At 48.6% G+C, this 16655-nt stretch overlaps 2 protein-coding genes across 2 annotated transcripts in view; both read left to right on the top strand.

Moving 5' to 3' along the window:
• LAP3 (leucine aminopeptidase 3) overlaps positions 1–11685 on the top strand; it is a 25132-nt gene extending 13447 nt beyond the window's left edge. The window contains exons 8-13 of the mRNA XM_006884533.1: positions 2307–2431; positions 4704–4792; positions 5390–5492; positions 7393–7472; positions 10732–10841; positions 11490–11685. Of these exons, the coding sequence (XP_006884595.1) occupies positions 2307–2431; positions 4704–4792; positions 5390–5492; positions 7393–7472; positions 10732–10841; positions 11490–11685 (703 nt within the window). The remainder of the gene's footprint in view (positions 1–2306; positions 2432–4703; positions 4793–5389; positions 5493–7392; positions 7473–10731; positions 10842–11489) is intronic.
• Positions 11686–16278: 4593 nt separating this feature from the next.
• MED28 (mediator complex subunit 28) overlaps positions 16279–16655 on the top strand; it is an 8892-nt gene continuing 8515 nt past the window's right edge. The window contains exon 1 of the mRNA XM_006884532.1: positions 16279–16437. Coding sequence (XP_006884594.1) covers positions 16279–16437 — 159 coding nt within the window. The remainder of the gene's footprint in view (positions 16438–16655) is intronic.

Here is a 16655-nt window from a genome sequence, read left to right as displayed (position 1 = left end):
AATGAAGTTTATAGTCCTTGTTTTTAGTCCTAGGTCCATGATCCACCTTGAGTTGGTTTTTGTATATGGAGTGAGGTGGGGATCTTGTTTAATTTTTCTGCAGATAGTTTTCCAGTTTTGCCAACACCATTTGTTAAAAAGGCTGTCATTTCCCCACCTAACTGATTTCATCTCCTTGTCAAAAATCAGTTGACCATAGATAGATGGACTGATTTCTGGGTTCTCGATTCTATTCCATTGATCTATGTGTCTGTCATTGTACCAGTACCATGCTGTCTTAACTGCCACGGCAGTGTAGTAGGATTTGAAATCGGAGTGAGATGCCTCCTACCTTTTCTCTGTTTTTAAGGAGTGCTTTGCTTATTCGGGGCTTCTTTCCATTCCAAATGAAGTTGGAGATTGCCTTATGCATCTCGTTGAAGAATGGGATTGGTATTTTGTGTTGGGATTGCATTGAACGTGTAAATTGCCTTTGGTAGTATTGCCATTTTGACAACATTGAGTCTTCCTATCCATGAGCAAGGGATATTCTTCCACTTCGAGTTTGAGGTTTTTTTAAAATGTGGAACATGCCTCCCTAAACTCAGTAAACTTGGATAAATGTTGGTAGTTGTAGAGGGGCTTCGGGCCTTTTGTTCATAGGGTCGCTATGAGTCGTGCTCGACTTGAAGGCAGTCAGCAAAAACAATCAGTATGTGTGAGCACGATTTATTGAAAAGGCTGCCCAGTCCCCGTCTTGGCATCTTGGTTGAAAATCAGTTTACTGTGTAGCTGTGGGTCTAGCACTGGACGGGATCTTTCACGAGTCCCTCGGAGCCCAGCATCCTGATTACTGTAGACTTGAGAGCAAAGAGAGGAGACCTCTAAACCTCGTTCTTTATAAAAATTTATTTGCCCAGAAAATAGCAAAAATGGCAAAAGCCATTTCCTTCAACCTGATGCGTCAGCGTCACCCCACATCAGAGTCGACTCCACACCCAGCAGCAGGATCTTTGCGTTTTCACTTCGGTTTTAGAATTTGCTTGTCACTTTCTGCCAAGAAAATGCCTCCTGACATTTAAACGGAGCTTGATTGTTTGGTTTTGTGACAGCGTGCTGGCCATGGAGGTAACGCAGCGAAGGTGGGGACACCTGTTAGGAGGTGACAGGAAACATCCAAAGGAAGGTGCCTCTGGCCTCCACTAGGCTGTGTGCGGTAGAAAAGAAATGAATGGACTGGGGAGCAGTTCTGAAAGTGAATCAAGATGAGAGCTGGTGTTTGACGTGCAGCCTCTTGAGAATTCTACTTGTTCAGACAGGGCGGAGACTCCCAGGGGCGGCCTTGAGGTGATGTATGTGGTGGTGGGGCACGCAGGAACCCCACATGTTCTAGCCCTAGAGAGGCGGTCCCAGGCTCCCTGGACGGGGAGCACCTTTCTTCTCTAATTTTGAGGCAGTGGCTGATCTTCAGTTGTGGTTGTAAAGGACACCTGTCTCACCACCGCACGCTTGTGCGGGGAGTGAGAGCTGATCGTCTGGTTTGTAAGGAAAGCAAACTCCTCAGAGGGGACGCTCCTCTATGAACCGGAACGGAAGCAGGAAAGTCAGTGGGCAGTGCCAGGACCCCCTTTGGAGGAAGTGGTGGTGGAGGAAGGCTTCTTGCTAAGCAAAGCCTCGTTCAGCGCCCCCGGTTTTTGTACCACGAAGGTCAGAACTTTCGTAGCGCCTGGTCAAGGTGCCAGGGACAAGTGTTCTTTGTTCTTCTATGAGGGTGCGAGCTCGCCCTTCCTCTGCTGAGCTTGTTGGCTTTCCTGACCGTTCATGACCGTCAGACGCAGTGACGGTGTGATGAAGTCATGCCCTTTGCTGAGAAGGGCATTTGTGTGGCAGGTCAGGAGTTAAAGACACAGAAGGAGTTTGAGCGGTGTATTGATTTTGTGAGGACTGTTTGCCAAACTACACAGATAGCTCTCCTGCTGGGTTTTCTGCCAGCCACACCCTCTCCCACGAGATAGCTAGAATAGCTGTTCTTTCCCCGGGGAGGGGAAGGGAGAGCATTTTATAACCTTTTCCAAACGAAGAATAAAAACAGAACAACATAGAACACATGCATCAAAATACAGGTGTATTAATAGCGTTACGCACCGCTGGGTTATCCAGGCAGAGAAGACTACATCTTTTTCACTTGGTCCAGGTTCTGAGTTTAGACAGTCGTGTTCCTTTGTCCAGTAGGCGGAGGGGTTTTGTGTGGTGAGCTGGACTGACGGACATGTGGGAAGCAGTAGCGGGCTCTTTGCTTGTTAACCCTGCCCTCTTCCCTTCCCCAGCGGCGGCATCTCCATCAAGGCTTCCGCCAACATGGACCTCATGCGAGCCGACATGGGGGGAGCCGCGACCATCTGCTCGGCCATCGTGTCTGCGGCCAAGCTCAGTTTGCCCATTAACATCATCGGTAAGTGGGACCAGAGGCCAAGGGCCGACAGTTTCTGACGTTGGTGAAATGAGAGAACTGGAGCTCCGGATGTGGGTTCCCGTGCACATTCCATCCGGCAGAAGGCCAGCACCGAACCCGGTGTTCACCCGTCCGAGCTGACTGGGTGACGTGTGTTTTGTAGCCGGTGGACTGGACCTAAGCAGATTTGATTTCCTTCTGGGAACAGTGGTTTGCGGTTGTGCTGTGCTCTCCTAGGGGGTCTGTCAGTCCAAGGGGTGCCTGCCTGCCTGGGCTGTCTGTGGTCATCTAGCAGACGGGACGCACAGGCAGTGGAGGGCTGGAAAGAGTGAACGCAGGAAGCGCTATAAGGACTCCAGGCGCAGGGCTGGGAGATCCCAGCCTTGCTCAGCGCTGTGTTTTAGAAAGCGTGGACTGGTAACAGTCGTTGCCCAGGGAAGCTAGATGTGAGATCCATTTCTGACTAATTTAACTTCTTGCAGAGCTCCTTAATTAAAACAAGCTTGGAAGCAGGAGTGGCATCCACTTCCCTAAATAGCTTGTCTCTGGAAACCCTATGAACCTGGAGAAAGTTTGAAAGTCACGCAGGTGTCGAGGACTTTCGTTCATAGGGTCGCTATGAGTCGTCTATAACTCGATGGCACTTAACAGCAACAAACAACAGTTCCCTGGAGAAACAGAAAACGAGAGTTAGACGTATACGCACACAGATTTGTTTCAAGGAATTGTCTCACGCGATTGTGGAGAGGTGGCTGGCTGGATCTGCTACAAGTTTATATCCCGTGATGTGTAGATGTCAAAAGAGCCATGGGAACGGCCATATGTGACCTTTACCAGCGTCACAAAGAGAACTGTTGGCTCCGTCAACAGCATCAGCAACCTGAAGCCAATTCCCCCCGGGCTCAGACATGTCTGGCCTGCTCTGGTACCTCCTTCTGCCCATCTCCACACCAGTCTGCTTTACGGGGGTCCAGCTCTAATGCAGTAGCTCCCAGACTACACAGAACCACATTGGGAAAGTTAAAAAGTTAAATGTAGTCAGGACAGCTTCTGAAACGGACGCGCAGGCGCGTCAGCCCTGAACCTCGCAGCGTTAGGCCAGTGTTAGAAAATTCTCACTCCTGCCACTGCCCCTCCCTGCCACAGTCCTCCAGTAAATGTAGGCAAAAGGCTTTAAGCAGCAGGTCTGTGGCGTGTCCAGCCCGGGGTCCGCTCCATCTCACGTCAGGTCTCCCTTCAGTTCTCGGCGGTGGCTGCTGTGGCCGTGGTTCCCGGAGCCCTGGTGAGGCTGGGTCGGGAATCTCTAGTCCTGAGGAACCACTTGCATTCTCTTCTCTTCTGCTGGTGACGTTCTTCCTGTCGCTGCTGCATCCACTCAGTTTAATGGCGAGGCTGGCCCTGTCCCCTTTGTGGACAGGCTAACACGCCTTAGGTGCATGTTCCTGCACGTCCCCATGGTGAAGTCATGGAAATGGCTAGGAAAGCCATTTGGAGCACTAAGCCCTTAATACCAATAGTAGGTCAAGTGACAGCAAGTGTGCACACGCCCCAGAGAAACTCCCTCTCACCTCCCAGATGAATGCCACCACCTTGCATCCCAACAGTGAACTTCATGGCGAGGCAAGCATCTGGCCAAACCATGGCACCAGCCTGTAGCCTGGCTGAATTAGCACATAAAAGGAACTATCACATGTGTTCTTTTTTTCCATAATCATAGCCTCTTTCTCCTAAGTGGTCAGTCCGTGACTGCTGAGGGCAAGGACAATCTATGTAATGACCATGGCATTTGGCATCCTGAGGGTGCTAGAACCGTAGCACAGTTCAGGTGTTACACATCCCCAAACCCCTTTCCTGCAATCTGAAATCTAGGACTCGGTCAGCTCACACCCGGCGACTCGCTGCCCTGTCTCCTGCGCTCTCTAACCCTGAGCTGTATCCCTGCCTCTTCCTCCCCACCACACCCCACCCGCAGTGACATCCCCAGCTTTCGAAGGGCCCGGGCTTGTCGTGGGACGCGTCACAGCCTGGATTGATTTGATCGTTCCTTTCCTGATTAAGGTCAAGGTGGACGATTAGCAGTGTGTGTGGATGACATGTGCTTCCAGTCGCTGGTGGTCAGCGTGTTGTCCCTGCCACTGGTGGCGTTAGAGTGACCTCCTGATCAGGGGGCATCTGTCTGACGTGGTTTGGGTGGTTCTTGGAGCCCCATCCCATGCGGGGCATATCTGGACACTCCGCGTGTTTGATTCTCTTCATTCATCCTTTCTCATAGGTTTGGCCCCTCTTTGTGAAAATATGCCCAGCGGGAAGGCCAACAAGCCGGGCGATGTGGTGCGGGCCAGGAACGGAAAGACCATCCAGGTGTGTGAGGGGAAGACACTCATACTCCCCACCCGTCCTTCGGGGCCTGTGATCTCCCGGGAGCAGGCCTGGCACAGGTGCAGAGCACCCACCACACCTGGAGAAGCGGTGCGGGATCTTTATTCCTTGGTGGTTTTTCATACAGCGCCAAGCGCCTTCCTCATGAGAAGGTTTAGAATATGATTCCTGTTGACTGACGACGACTCCTGCTTCTTAGACACCCGCACACACGCACATTACTGTCCTTTAGTGCCAGACTGCAGAGCCTGGGAGGGTGGGGGAGACTGTGGGCTGGATGGACCTGTGTTCTGTTAACTCTCCCACTGAGGGGCCAGGTGGGAACCCCCAGCCGCATCATGCATGGGCTCTGCATGTTGGGGGCGTGTGGCAGAGGGCCCACCCCACGACCTACAGTGCACGGTCAGTAGACCTTTGGGAGAAAGACCAGGTACCTGATTCTGCAGAGACTCGGCCTGATCACCCTGAGTTGGAAGGTCTCGTTCACAAGGGGTTTCTTCTGGGGTGGGGACTCGTGTTCTAGGCCCTCGTTCCGGTACACGTCTGTGTCCCTCACACTGTCTGGTCCCCTGCCCGCAGGTGGACAACACTGACGCTGAGGGGAGGCTCATCCTGGCCGACGCGCTCTGCTACGCTCACACCTTCAACCCGAAGCTCATCCTCAACGCTGCCACCTTAACAGGTGAGGCGGCCTCTGCTCTCGGGCGTTACTCCGCTCAGACTTGGCGCTCTCCGTCTGCATTCAAAGATGCCTCACCAAAGGCATTGTTTTGCAGTTGTCAGATACTTCAGATTAGCAGTTTTACTATTTTAAAACATTCTAGAGTGTACTTTTAGCCAAGGAACTAAGATCAGCTTATGCAGGGGACACCTTAGCCTGACCTGAGGAGACGGCTTCTGTTTGATAGTTAGAAGCAATTACAGAGAAATCCGTAACAGCTCCAGAATTCCTCGTTGGGCCCGTAGTGGAAGCAGGATCTGCTCTGATTTTCCAGCACTTTTTGTATTTACGCGCCAGTTGTAGCACGAAGGGTGCATTTTCAAGAGCTTGGTCACTGCGCCGGCTAGAAGCTGTTAATCAGTTCTCATCAGCTTCCTGGGGGCCGCCTGGTTCCTCTGACGTACAGTGTTGCCTTCAACTAGCACCGTGTCTCCTGACCTTCCCCGGGGGGGAGGGGGGTCCTCGTACTGAGGTCTGCCTCCATTCATCATCCGTGTGAATGCCTGGGTGACGGTCAGCTTCGCTTGCTTCCTTCCATGGACACTTCCTGAGCTTCCACACGCGAGGCAGGGGGCTGGGCCCAAGGTCTGGGGCTAGAGATCACATACGATTTCTGCCACAGAGCTTACAGCTGGGGCCTGGCAGGGGCCACATAAGGCTCCCGGAGCACCTGACGACCTGAGGAAGACTCTGATTACTGCACCTGATTGCTGTCATGCAGCTGGTCTGTGCCAAAGGACACAAAAACCCCGATTTCCACAACAACAACAACAAAAATACTTAAAAACAAGAACTTTTTTTAAAACAAAATTTTTATTTTATTCATTGTTACACGTGGGAATTTTTTTTTTTAAAAAAATAAGATGCATGTTTAACTGGAAATAGAAATGAAAATTAAACAAAAGAAGTCTAAGCAGTGGTGTGACACATGTAGAAAAAGTTGTAAGGGAAGACAGTTAAAGATTTGGGGAAATTGGAGACCCCAGATGCCCAGTAGTGCACCCAGTGAGCCAGTGTAAAGTCATGAAGAGTGTTTGTAAGCGTTTCTTTGTAAAGAGGAGAATAAGTGCTCACTGAAGCAGAAGGAGCTCTGGTAGCATCGAGTGCTGGCTCTCAAGTTGCCCACAGAAAGGTCATCGGTTTGAGTCTACCCCTCGTTTGAAGGAGAAAAACCGGGCACTTTCATATTTCAAGACTTACTGCCTCGGAGACCTGAGGGACTGAGAGAGGCTCACTGGGAGTTGAGTCAACTCAGCAGAAGCAAGTTTTGTTTTTAAGACGCCGAACGGGCCTGGAATAAAACCCTGACCACGTGTAATGACGGGCCCTGGAAGAGATTATGAGCTTGGCAGTCGCGTTTCTCAGTCTTCCCTTTCCATAATAATTGATGGTGAATTCAGATTTGACAAACATAAAAAGATAAAAATTGTAAATAGTAGGGACTTTCTGGTGACATAGTGGTTGTGCATCTGAGCAGTAGCCTGCTGAAACGCGTGTTCCGTACCCTCCCAGAGGCGCCAGGTGGGGTCATGTTGTTGCTAAGTGCCTTCGGGTCGAATGCAACTCTGAACAGCAGATCTGAACCCTGTGCCGTCCTCACAGTCTCCCGACACCCTGGAGCCCCTTGCTGCCTTCACCGGGCCAGTCCGTCTGGCTGACGGTCTTCCTCTCTTTCACTGACGTTTGCATAATGAGTAGAGTTAACTCAGTGACGACTAATGACGGATCAGGGTTTCTGAATTGTACTTCATTTTGACAATGACAATGAGCACAACATTGAAACACGGTCAAGGCTAAGGTGTGGGGCTGAGCAGCAGGAGAACCAGCTGGACTGAGCACTGACCTGCCCGGTGTCTCACAGGTGCCATGGACGTAGCTCTGGGCTCCGGCGCCACCGGGGTCTTCACCAACTCGTCATGGCTGTGGACCAAACTGTTCGAGGTAAGAGCTGTAACCTCTCCGTGTTTCTCTCACTGCTCTCGAGCGGGAACCAGCTCATAGCTGACCCTCCAGCGGGTTTTGACAAGATTGTTAAGTCACACGGGAGGACATTGCCCATCTTTCTCCCTCTGAGCCAGCTGGTGAAGTCACACTGCCAGAGAGGTGCCACCTTTTTGCTAACAGTGCATTCTCTGCCAGCTGGGCCACCAGAGGTCCCTAAAATAATACATAGAATCTCTATAAACTAATACATAAAGAGATGTTAGTCACAGGATTAGTCCCGTCCTGGTGGTCTGGCTGACGGCTGTGAGGCAGGCATGTGGTCGTCTCCGCTTTCGAGGGTCTGTCCCCCCCGTGACTCGGGATTGACTGGACAGTGCTGAGCAGTGGCCTGAGAGAGGTGGTGTCATCTAACCCCAGTGTTAAAGTGATTTTTGATGCAGTGGGTTTACCTTCATATAGAAAATACACTTCAGAGGAAACTTACTTCAATATGCTTTGAGATTTCTGAACGTGCTCTTAAATTATGGGTTGACGCCCCAGGATCATGGAAGGCTGAGGTAAAGACCCGGTGCTAATCCGGCCGTCATTTAGACTCCCTGAGGTAGATCAGGTTTCCAGGTGAGCCCTGCATAGAGGACAGGAGAGAGAGCGGGGTGCATTCTCCGTGCACACGTCCTCCTCTTTACCTCCCTCCATAGCTGCAGTCTGTTCCAGAGCCCAGTCCCCTTCCCACCCCTGGCCTCGCTCGCCTCTCCTGAGAACAAGAACTTGGCCCTCCCGCTCAGGCTCCTCCCTGAGCTTCTGTGATAAGATGCCCATCAGTTTCCCTTCCGCCTTTCTGACTGGCCCTCTGTTCCTCTGTCCTCAGCCCGTTCCTCTGTGGCTGTGCTCCATCCTCGGACGCAGTCTCCTCTTCCTGATGGTCCCTGGGGAGACTCCTCTGTTTCCATGGCTGCGGCCAGCACCTCGTCACTGACTAGTCCTCACGCGTCCCCTCAGCCCCCGGCTGTGTCCACCTGCCTGGCGCACAGCTCCACCTGGAGCCTCAGCCCCTCGCCCGCTCCACTAGTAACAGAGGGAGCCAACAGCGCCCCAGTGGGAACAAGCCTGGCGTTTGCCGGTGGCCGTGCAGGTGTGCTGGGGCTGAGCTGTGTGGAGAGCACGGATTTCACCAGCCGACTTCTCCTCCTCTGTCTTCTGGTCACTCTGAGGCCCCTCCCTTGCAGTCCCAGCCACACTCTCCTTTTCTTTCCTGGCTGGACGAGGCCCCTTTCTCTGGCCCTTGTACCTCCGTTCTGACCTTACTCCTGTTTGTGGGTTGATGTTTTTCTTTTTTCACTTTATGCTTTTTAGAAAATCAAGGTCCTGTATGTAGGGTTGATGTTTTTCTTTTTTCACTTTATGCTTTTTAGAAAATCAAGGTCCTGTATATATGAGCATTTAAAATCCACATTCAGGGAGGGGTGGGGAAAGGATATGGGTAGATCCAGTGTGAACAGCAGTGTATATGAACTTTGTAAGTAAACATGTATAAAACAGAAATTTATTTAAAGAAAAAAAAAAAGAAACAAAATCCCCACTGAGTGTCTGTGAGCGTCTCCTCAGCTCTGTCCTCGGAGCTGCCACACTGAGTTCTCAGCTGAGCCTCCTGCTACTTAACTCCAGCTCAGAGTAACGGCTTTTGTAGCTGCTGCTGCTGCTGCTTGAAGTTTCTGCACTTGGAAATGATGACAGCCTTGTTTTTTACTTCTTGGTACATTTTTCAGAGATTGCCCATCCTTCTCCTGTGGAGCGGCTGGTGGCCTTGAACTACGTGCCTTTGGGATTGCAGCGCAGCTTCTTGCCTCTGGGCCACCAGTGCTCCCTTAGTATGATGTTGTTGTTGTTTAATAGCGTATTAAAACAATCTGCTTACTCTTCTGCTTCTCCAGCTAGCCGTGAGCACTCTGAGGTCTGAGGGCTCAGATAAACACGGACGTTGTGGGTGCTCTCAGGTGCTATGGAGTTGAGAACGACTCATAGTGCCCTGTGAAGAACAGATGTGAGCCCTGTGCTCTCCTGCGCCGTCCTTGTCGTCCCTGATTTTCTGTATACATACAGGCACATTTCTGGTCTCATTCAGCTGTAAAAGAAGAAAAACGCAATTAATGGAATATAAATAGTTGAGTTTCATTTACTCAGCTGAAAAGATATCTGACACCGTGGATCAAACACCAAGGTTGAAAGTAAAATAACGAAAAATGAGCGGGTGAGTGTTTGACCGGAACTCGGGGGATCTTGGTGACCCCTGTGTGTGTCAGGGAGAAAAGTGCCCATGGCGCTTTCAGCCCTTTTGGAAGTCAGTGACCAGGCTTTTGTTTGAGATGGGAATTGTTTCTTCCTATCTCCAGTACCTTGGGAGTAGTCGGTAGTCAAGGATTGAGTGATGGAAGTCACCGGGTCACCAGCACATCCAGGTGACTAGACTGAAGATGAGGGACTATGTGTGTAATCCACAACATCTGTTGATGGATTTTAGCTGAGACTCGCCTCCAGAATCGTTTGCTTGCTTTCCTTTGGTTTTCTGCAGGCGGTTTGACATGGGAAACCCTAGTTGGAAATACTGTATCGATGAAACTCAAGTTGGAACCGTATCTGCTAGACTCAGGAACAGTATCAGAAGCTGGGCGATTGTAGCAAAGCCTTTCCCCATGTGTAACACTGGTTCTCTTCATTACCGCTTCCTCCTCCAATTCTGAAACCTGCTTTCCTCCAACATTCCAAGGCTCCTAGAGGACGGGGAGGGGCAACATCCCCATAATTTAGGAACATGCGTACAAGTCCCAGAGCACTATTAAATATGAGATTCCCCAGTGGTGTATTTTCAATTCAAAGGTAAACTCACAGCATCAAAATCCCTTTAATGCAAGGATTAAATAAATGGCACTATTCTAAGGCTATTTTGGAAATCTTTTCTGTAAGAGTTTTATAATTCTGTAATTTGGAAATGTTTTAAACAGAACAAAGTGGTATTTAAGGATGACATTTTTTTGCCACTTTTTTTTAATTTTACACAGATTTGTAAAAATCAAGCTAATACCATGCTTAAGCATAGATTTCCATTAAACAGAAAAAAAGATTCCTGAACCTTCTTATAGCACTTAATGTTTTGGGGTAGCGTCTTGGAACGCTTCTTTCTGTTATGCATGAAACATGCATGAACGTCCCCAGAACCTCCTTCAGCCGGCTGCCAGCCCTCATGTCCCTCTCTTTTCAGGCCAGCGTTGACACGGGGGACCGCGTCTGGAGGATGCCCCTCTTCGAACATTATACCAGACAAGTAGTAGATTGTCAGCTTGCTGATGTTAATAACATTGGAAAATACAGGTGAGTAAGAGAAGTCAGCCGAACATTTTCATAGTGCTCATTGGGGGCCCACATGACGGTTTTGTTTGAGGGTTTATTTCCTCTTTAAAAAGTTGTCACTATTTTCCCTTTGAGGATGAGTTGTTATTATAGATCATCACATCAGATCCAACGCGATACTGACCCTCCACTGGGTTTTCAGAGGCAGTTAATTGCCCAGCTTTCTCCCATGGAGCAGCTGGTGGATTTGAACCCTGGGCCTTTGGTTGATAGTGCAGCTCATTACCACCAAGCCACCAGAACTCCATTTGAAAATAAGTAGTGCTTGCCAAATTTTTAATTTTTGGTATCTTTTACTTCTTAAGGTCTTTGTCAGCTGACTCAACATTTTATATTTTAAAAAATGTGAGGTTCTCTCTAAACAAAGAGTGAAGAAAATGTGGAAAATGGGTGAATGCACTACCAGTTTAGGGTTTATTCTTTACCCTTAAAGCCGCATCTGATGGTCAGTGTTCGTGGAGCAGTTCTGGAGATGAACTTCTTTACTCCGCCTCCTGAGCTTGTCTTTTCACGGCGTAGCCTGAGAACTTGCTCTGCGGAATCGTAGGGCAGCAGTGCAGTTTTCAGGAGCTGTTTGTGGACTTTAGAGAATGACCTTTGTCCCTCCAGGTCTGCGGGAGCGTGCACTGCTGCAGCCTTCCTGCGAGAGTTCGTGACACACCCCAAGTGGGCTCATCTGGACATCGCGGGGGTCATGACCAACAAGGATGAAGTCCCCTACCTGCGGAAGGGCATGACCGGCCGGCCCACGCGGACTCTGATCGAGTTCCTACTGAGGATCAGTCGTGGCGAGGACCGCGCGTAGTGGTTCTGGCTGGATTCCCTGCACTGTCCCTCCCTGCGCTGGACCGGACAGCTGAGCTTCAAGACATTTGTGAATGAATCGCTAAGAAATCTTTAAAAAAAAAAATGGGTGGTGTTTCAAAATGAAATTTTTATGCCTGATTCCTTTATCTTTCATTTTATGTGGAGATTTGTAAAGATCAAGCCGCTGATTGGCTTAGCATGGATTATAAAAATACAAATGATGATGAATTTTTAAAAACCCGACAGCACACTGGGTCGTCACCTTTCCAGAGGATATGGTTACAGTGATGAGCACAGTTTTTCTTTTCAGATAAGTGGCATTCGAGCTGTGAACAAATCAAGAGTCACTATGCGCTCATAATAATAAATCCAACTTTCTGTGTTGTCTGGCTTGGCTCCTGCTGCGTTCGTGCCCATCCTTTGCATTAACTTACTGTCCCTTTTGTAACATGAACTGAGTCATCAGGATATTTGTTTCAGTGTTAATATTAGAGGTGATCAGTTTGTGTAATGGTGACACAGCACTTAGTCTCCAAACACTCAGCGCCAAATCGCAGTAACCCGCTAAGGGTACCTGCCGTCTGCCAGGCACTGCTTCCATTTATCAAGTCACGTTCTAATCACTACATTATAGAACCCTCACAGTCACCCCGTGAAGTACGTTCTGTTCCTTCTGCCCATATTACAGATGAGAAAAATGAGGTACAAGAGTGCTGCATACTGAGGGTAAAGTATAATTATTAATAATGACAGAACACCAAGAATGTGGAAGAAAACATGTAAAGCAGGAGGCAAACATTTCTCAAACAACCGAAGCACTGGTCTAGTCTCAGGCCTTTATTGAAAATTGCCAGGGAGCAAATCACAAAGCATTCAAATGAAACTAAGCTCTTTTATGGAAAAACCTTACGCTTGACTCAGGTGGGAGAGGTTAGCAAATACAAGAATCCAATCCTGTAAATGCTTAAGGTTTGCCTTAGTGCTTCAGGGTGAATTCCAGCTTGGCTCCCTCATATCCTGAGACTGTTTGGTGTATTATAAGTATTCAGAAATTTGGCTTCCCACACAAGAGAAGTGTGCTAACATGTCACAGAGCTGAAAAGTTTAAGCTGTTGTTAAATAGCTTATGTCAAGTGACAGCAGTTCAAATGCAGTCAAGTAACCACAACGATGATCAACAGGTCAGAACCTTGCCCTGGGCTGTCCCATCATGATAGGCTCCGATGCTCAAGTCCGTGGTAGTCACTGTGTTAATCCATTTTGTTAAGATAATTGGTCTCTGACTGACTCCACCTTTCCCAAGAAGCTTTTTTCCAAGGACTAACCCGTTCTGACAACATGTCCAGAGTATGTGAGGGAGTTTCAGCATCCTTGCCTCTAAAGAATACCTTAGCGCTGCAATCCCAAAGGCACATGGTTTGAATCCACTAGATGCTCTGCTGGAGAAGGAGGGGCAATCTCTTCCTATGGCAGTCGAATGCAGTTAGATGGTACACATACACACACCAAGAGCTCCCTAGTTGCACTCTGAGATTTGTTTCATTTCTTTTGTAAGAGCACGGGATATTCAGTACTCACTTCCAACACCACAACTCAAAGGCATTAGTTCTGTTTTCTTTATTCGCTGTCTAGCCTTGACATGCCTATTAAGCAACTGAAAATACCAAGGGTTGGATCAAGTACACCTTCGTCTTTAAGCTGACATCCTTGCTTTTTAGAATTTTCCCACCACTTGCTTGACATCCTGGAAGCTGACATCCTTGCTTTTTAGAATTTTCCCACCACTTGCTTGACATCCTGGAAGCTGACATCCTTGCTTTTTAGAATTTTCCCACCACTTGCTTGTCCATTTGTCATACTGCGATGGCTTATGCATTTCTGATGCTGGAAGCTGCACTACTATTTGAGGTGTCAACAAAATTACCTATGGTAGACGGGTTTCTACCTGAGGATGGATTGATACGGTACTTGGGGCAATGGGATTAGTTGTGTTGGAGTTGGTGAGACTGGCTCAGGATAGGCCAGAGTTCAGAACTATTGTACGTAGGGTCACTATGAGTCACGACTCAAAGGTACATAACAAGACAGGTTCTGGTTGGCATTAGAGACCAAGAAGGACTGGCCATGAACTTGTGAATTAACAGGCTTCTGAAAACCCTGTAGAACATGTTGGAAATCCCAAAGCAGAGACTTGGTAAATATGGGGCCTCAGAGTCTTATCTACATCCTACTTGTGCTGTAGTATTTTCAGGCAGTGTCATGAGAAGGTGTCAGGTTATTTGAAATCCTGAATAAGAAACCAGACTCTCAAAGGGCTTGTCCATGGTGACTAATGGGATTGACACAATTCCACTTGTGCAGATTTAGTGCAGAGTTCCTCATTAGTTCACTGAAGTATCAGGTGGATCAAGTTACCCATGAAAGGGAACTTTGCCTCTTTTTCCTTTTTGAGACTAAAGACATTTGACTGGAAAAGCTGTTTATTGCCATTGTCTTTTTTTTTTAATTTTTATTTTATTATTTTTCTGTGAGTGTACCATCAAATCAGAACTGACTGGTACAGGAGGAGATTGTCCCTCCTTCCCCGGCAGAGCATCTGGTGGATTTGAACCGTGTGCCTCTGGGATTGTAGTTGCAGCTCCTTGCCACTAGGCCACCAGAGCTCCCCTGCCATTGTCTTTTAAAATTGGATATCCTGTGAGTAAACTGGTTCATGGAGTTAGAATGGACACAAACATGTACTTCCACAGCATTTGTTAGCTTTAGGGAGCTCATGTGGCCTAGTGGGTAAGGAGCTGTGCCACGACCCCAGCCCGAGTGCAGGTGTTTGGGATCCATCGGCTGTTCTGTGGGAGGAAGATGGGCAATCTCTTCCGGAGGCTGTGCAGTTTACAGCCTCTGAAAAGCTGCTGGAGAGTCGGCTATAAGTTCCAACTCAATGCACCTAACAACATGATTAGGTGCTGGTGACTTGAGCTTGACTTGCAGTAACCCTGAGAACAGACCTGAACCCTGCCATATCCTGTGTCATCTCTGACAACACTTGAGCCCATTGGTGAAGTCACCATGTCAATCTATCTCTTAAGGGTCTTCCTCTTTTTTGCTGACCCTTTACCTTTCCAGGTTTGATGTCCCTTTCCGAGGAACATCCTTTCCTAGCAGTATGTCCACAATATGTGAGATGAAGCTTCACACTCCTTGCCTTCAGGGAACACTCTGGCTGCACTTTTCCCAAGATAATGTTAGTTCTTTTGGCAGTCCATGGAACATTCAGTGCTTTACTCAAAGGCATCATGTTTTCTGTCATCCTTATTCACTATGCAGCTCTCATGCATGTTGTTGTTATATGCCGTCGAGTCGCCTGCGACTCATAGCGACCCTATGTACAACAGCCCTAAACTCTGCTCTGTTCTGTGCCAATCGCACTGTCTCTGACACTCCCATTCCGATTATCCCAGTCACTGAATCAATCCACCTCATAGAGGGCCTTCCTCTTCTGCGCTGTCCCTCCACCCTCCCAAGCATGATGTCCCTCTCCAAGGACCGGTCTCTCCTCACAACATGTCCAGAGTATGTTAGATGGAGCCTCAGAATCCTTGCCTCCAAGGAGCCACCCGGTTTAACCCTTTTCAGGACAAATCTCTCATGCATAGAGAGTAAAAAGACTACGGTCTGAATCAGGCACACCTTAGTCTTTAAATTTTTATTATTGTTTCTCAGTAATTTTGAGAGGTCCCTTACAGCAGACTTTCCCAGTAAAATATTTTTCCTAAAATCCTGACTGCTGGTACCAAGGGTGTTGATTGTGGATCCAACTAATAAGAAATCATTGACAATTTTAGTCTTCTGTACCATGATTTGCTTATCAGTCCGGTACTGACGGTTTTTGTCTTAATGTTGAGATTCAATCCACGTTCAGAAGCTACATTAAAAAAAAAAAAAACAGTGGAGCTAGACAGGTGATTCTATGAATATTTAGTGAAATTAAAGATTTCCTCAACCCTTCAGAATGCCAAGTAGGGATTTTATAGAATACTACCAACACTTAACCAATCTGGTCCAGACAAAAGTAATCATTCCTACATCTGGCTGCCAGATACTTAGCACTGGCAGGATTCGTTATTAGTCCTTGACTCCATGAGTATAGTTTAAATGCCGTTTTTATTACTTTTCCCGTAAGAATTTAAGGAAAACCTTATCTTTTTTCCCCAGTTAAATCTATGGTGATTAGATTTGTGATTGGCATGGTAAACAATAAGTGTTCCTGGAATGAATGAATGAATGGCTCCTTATTAGCATATTGCAAAGAGGCCAGAGATAGAAAAGTCATTTAATCAAAAAAATGAGTAGCAAACAGTGCGATTCTCGGGGGAAGTCTGGCTCCGCTTTGGTTATCACTTCTCCTCGCCACCTAACCTGATCAAATGTCCTTAAAGCCTTCAACTTTCAGGTAAAAGCAGCAGATGGGATTGGACCAGGGAGGGAAGATTGGAACGCCTCTTGGCGCAACGACCCGTCACGTGACCGAGGCTGTCACGTGACCCGCTGGCTCCTGCACAGGCGCGGCGGGCCCTCGGCCGTCATTGCAGACATGGCAGCCTCGCTGGGTGGCATGTTCTCCGGGCCGCCTCCGGGGGCCCCGCAGGCCCCGCCGGGACTCTCGGGCCAGGCTTCGCTTCTTCAGGCCGCGCCAGGGGCTCCGAGGAGCTCGAGCAGTACCTTGGTGGACGAACTGGAGTCCTCTTTCGAGGTAAGCGGGGAGGAGGGGGTCCGACGGCCCTGGCTGGCTTGAAGCGCGACCCGCGCATGTGCAGATTATCTCCTCTGTAGTCTAAGCGGGTGGGGAAACTGAGGCTCGGGGAAGCCAAGTCATCTTGTTTCACATTCGGCGGGAAAGGGTTGGCAGCATTACTTGGCATTTCTGGAGTTGTGGATTTGGTGCTTGCCGACCACCCCCACCTGCAGCCC

This window comes from Elephantulus edwardii, unplaced genomic scaffold (assembly GCF_000299155.1).
Source record: "Elephantulus edwardii isolate Elephantulus edwardi_28Jun2011 unplaced genomic scaffold, EleEdw1.0 scaffold00035, whole genome shotgun sequence".
Lineage (NCBI taxonomy): Eukaryota > Metazoa > Chordata > Mammalia > Macroscelidea > Macroscelididae > Elephantulus > Elephantulus edwardii.
Note: the sequence above shows the minus strand (reverse complement) of the source record. Positions and strands in the feature narration are given on the sequence as shown.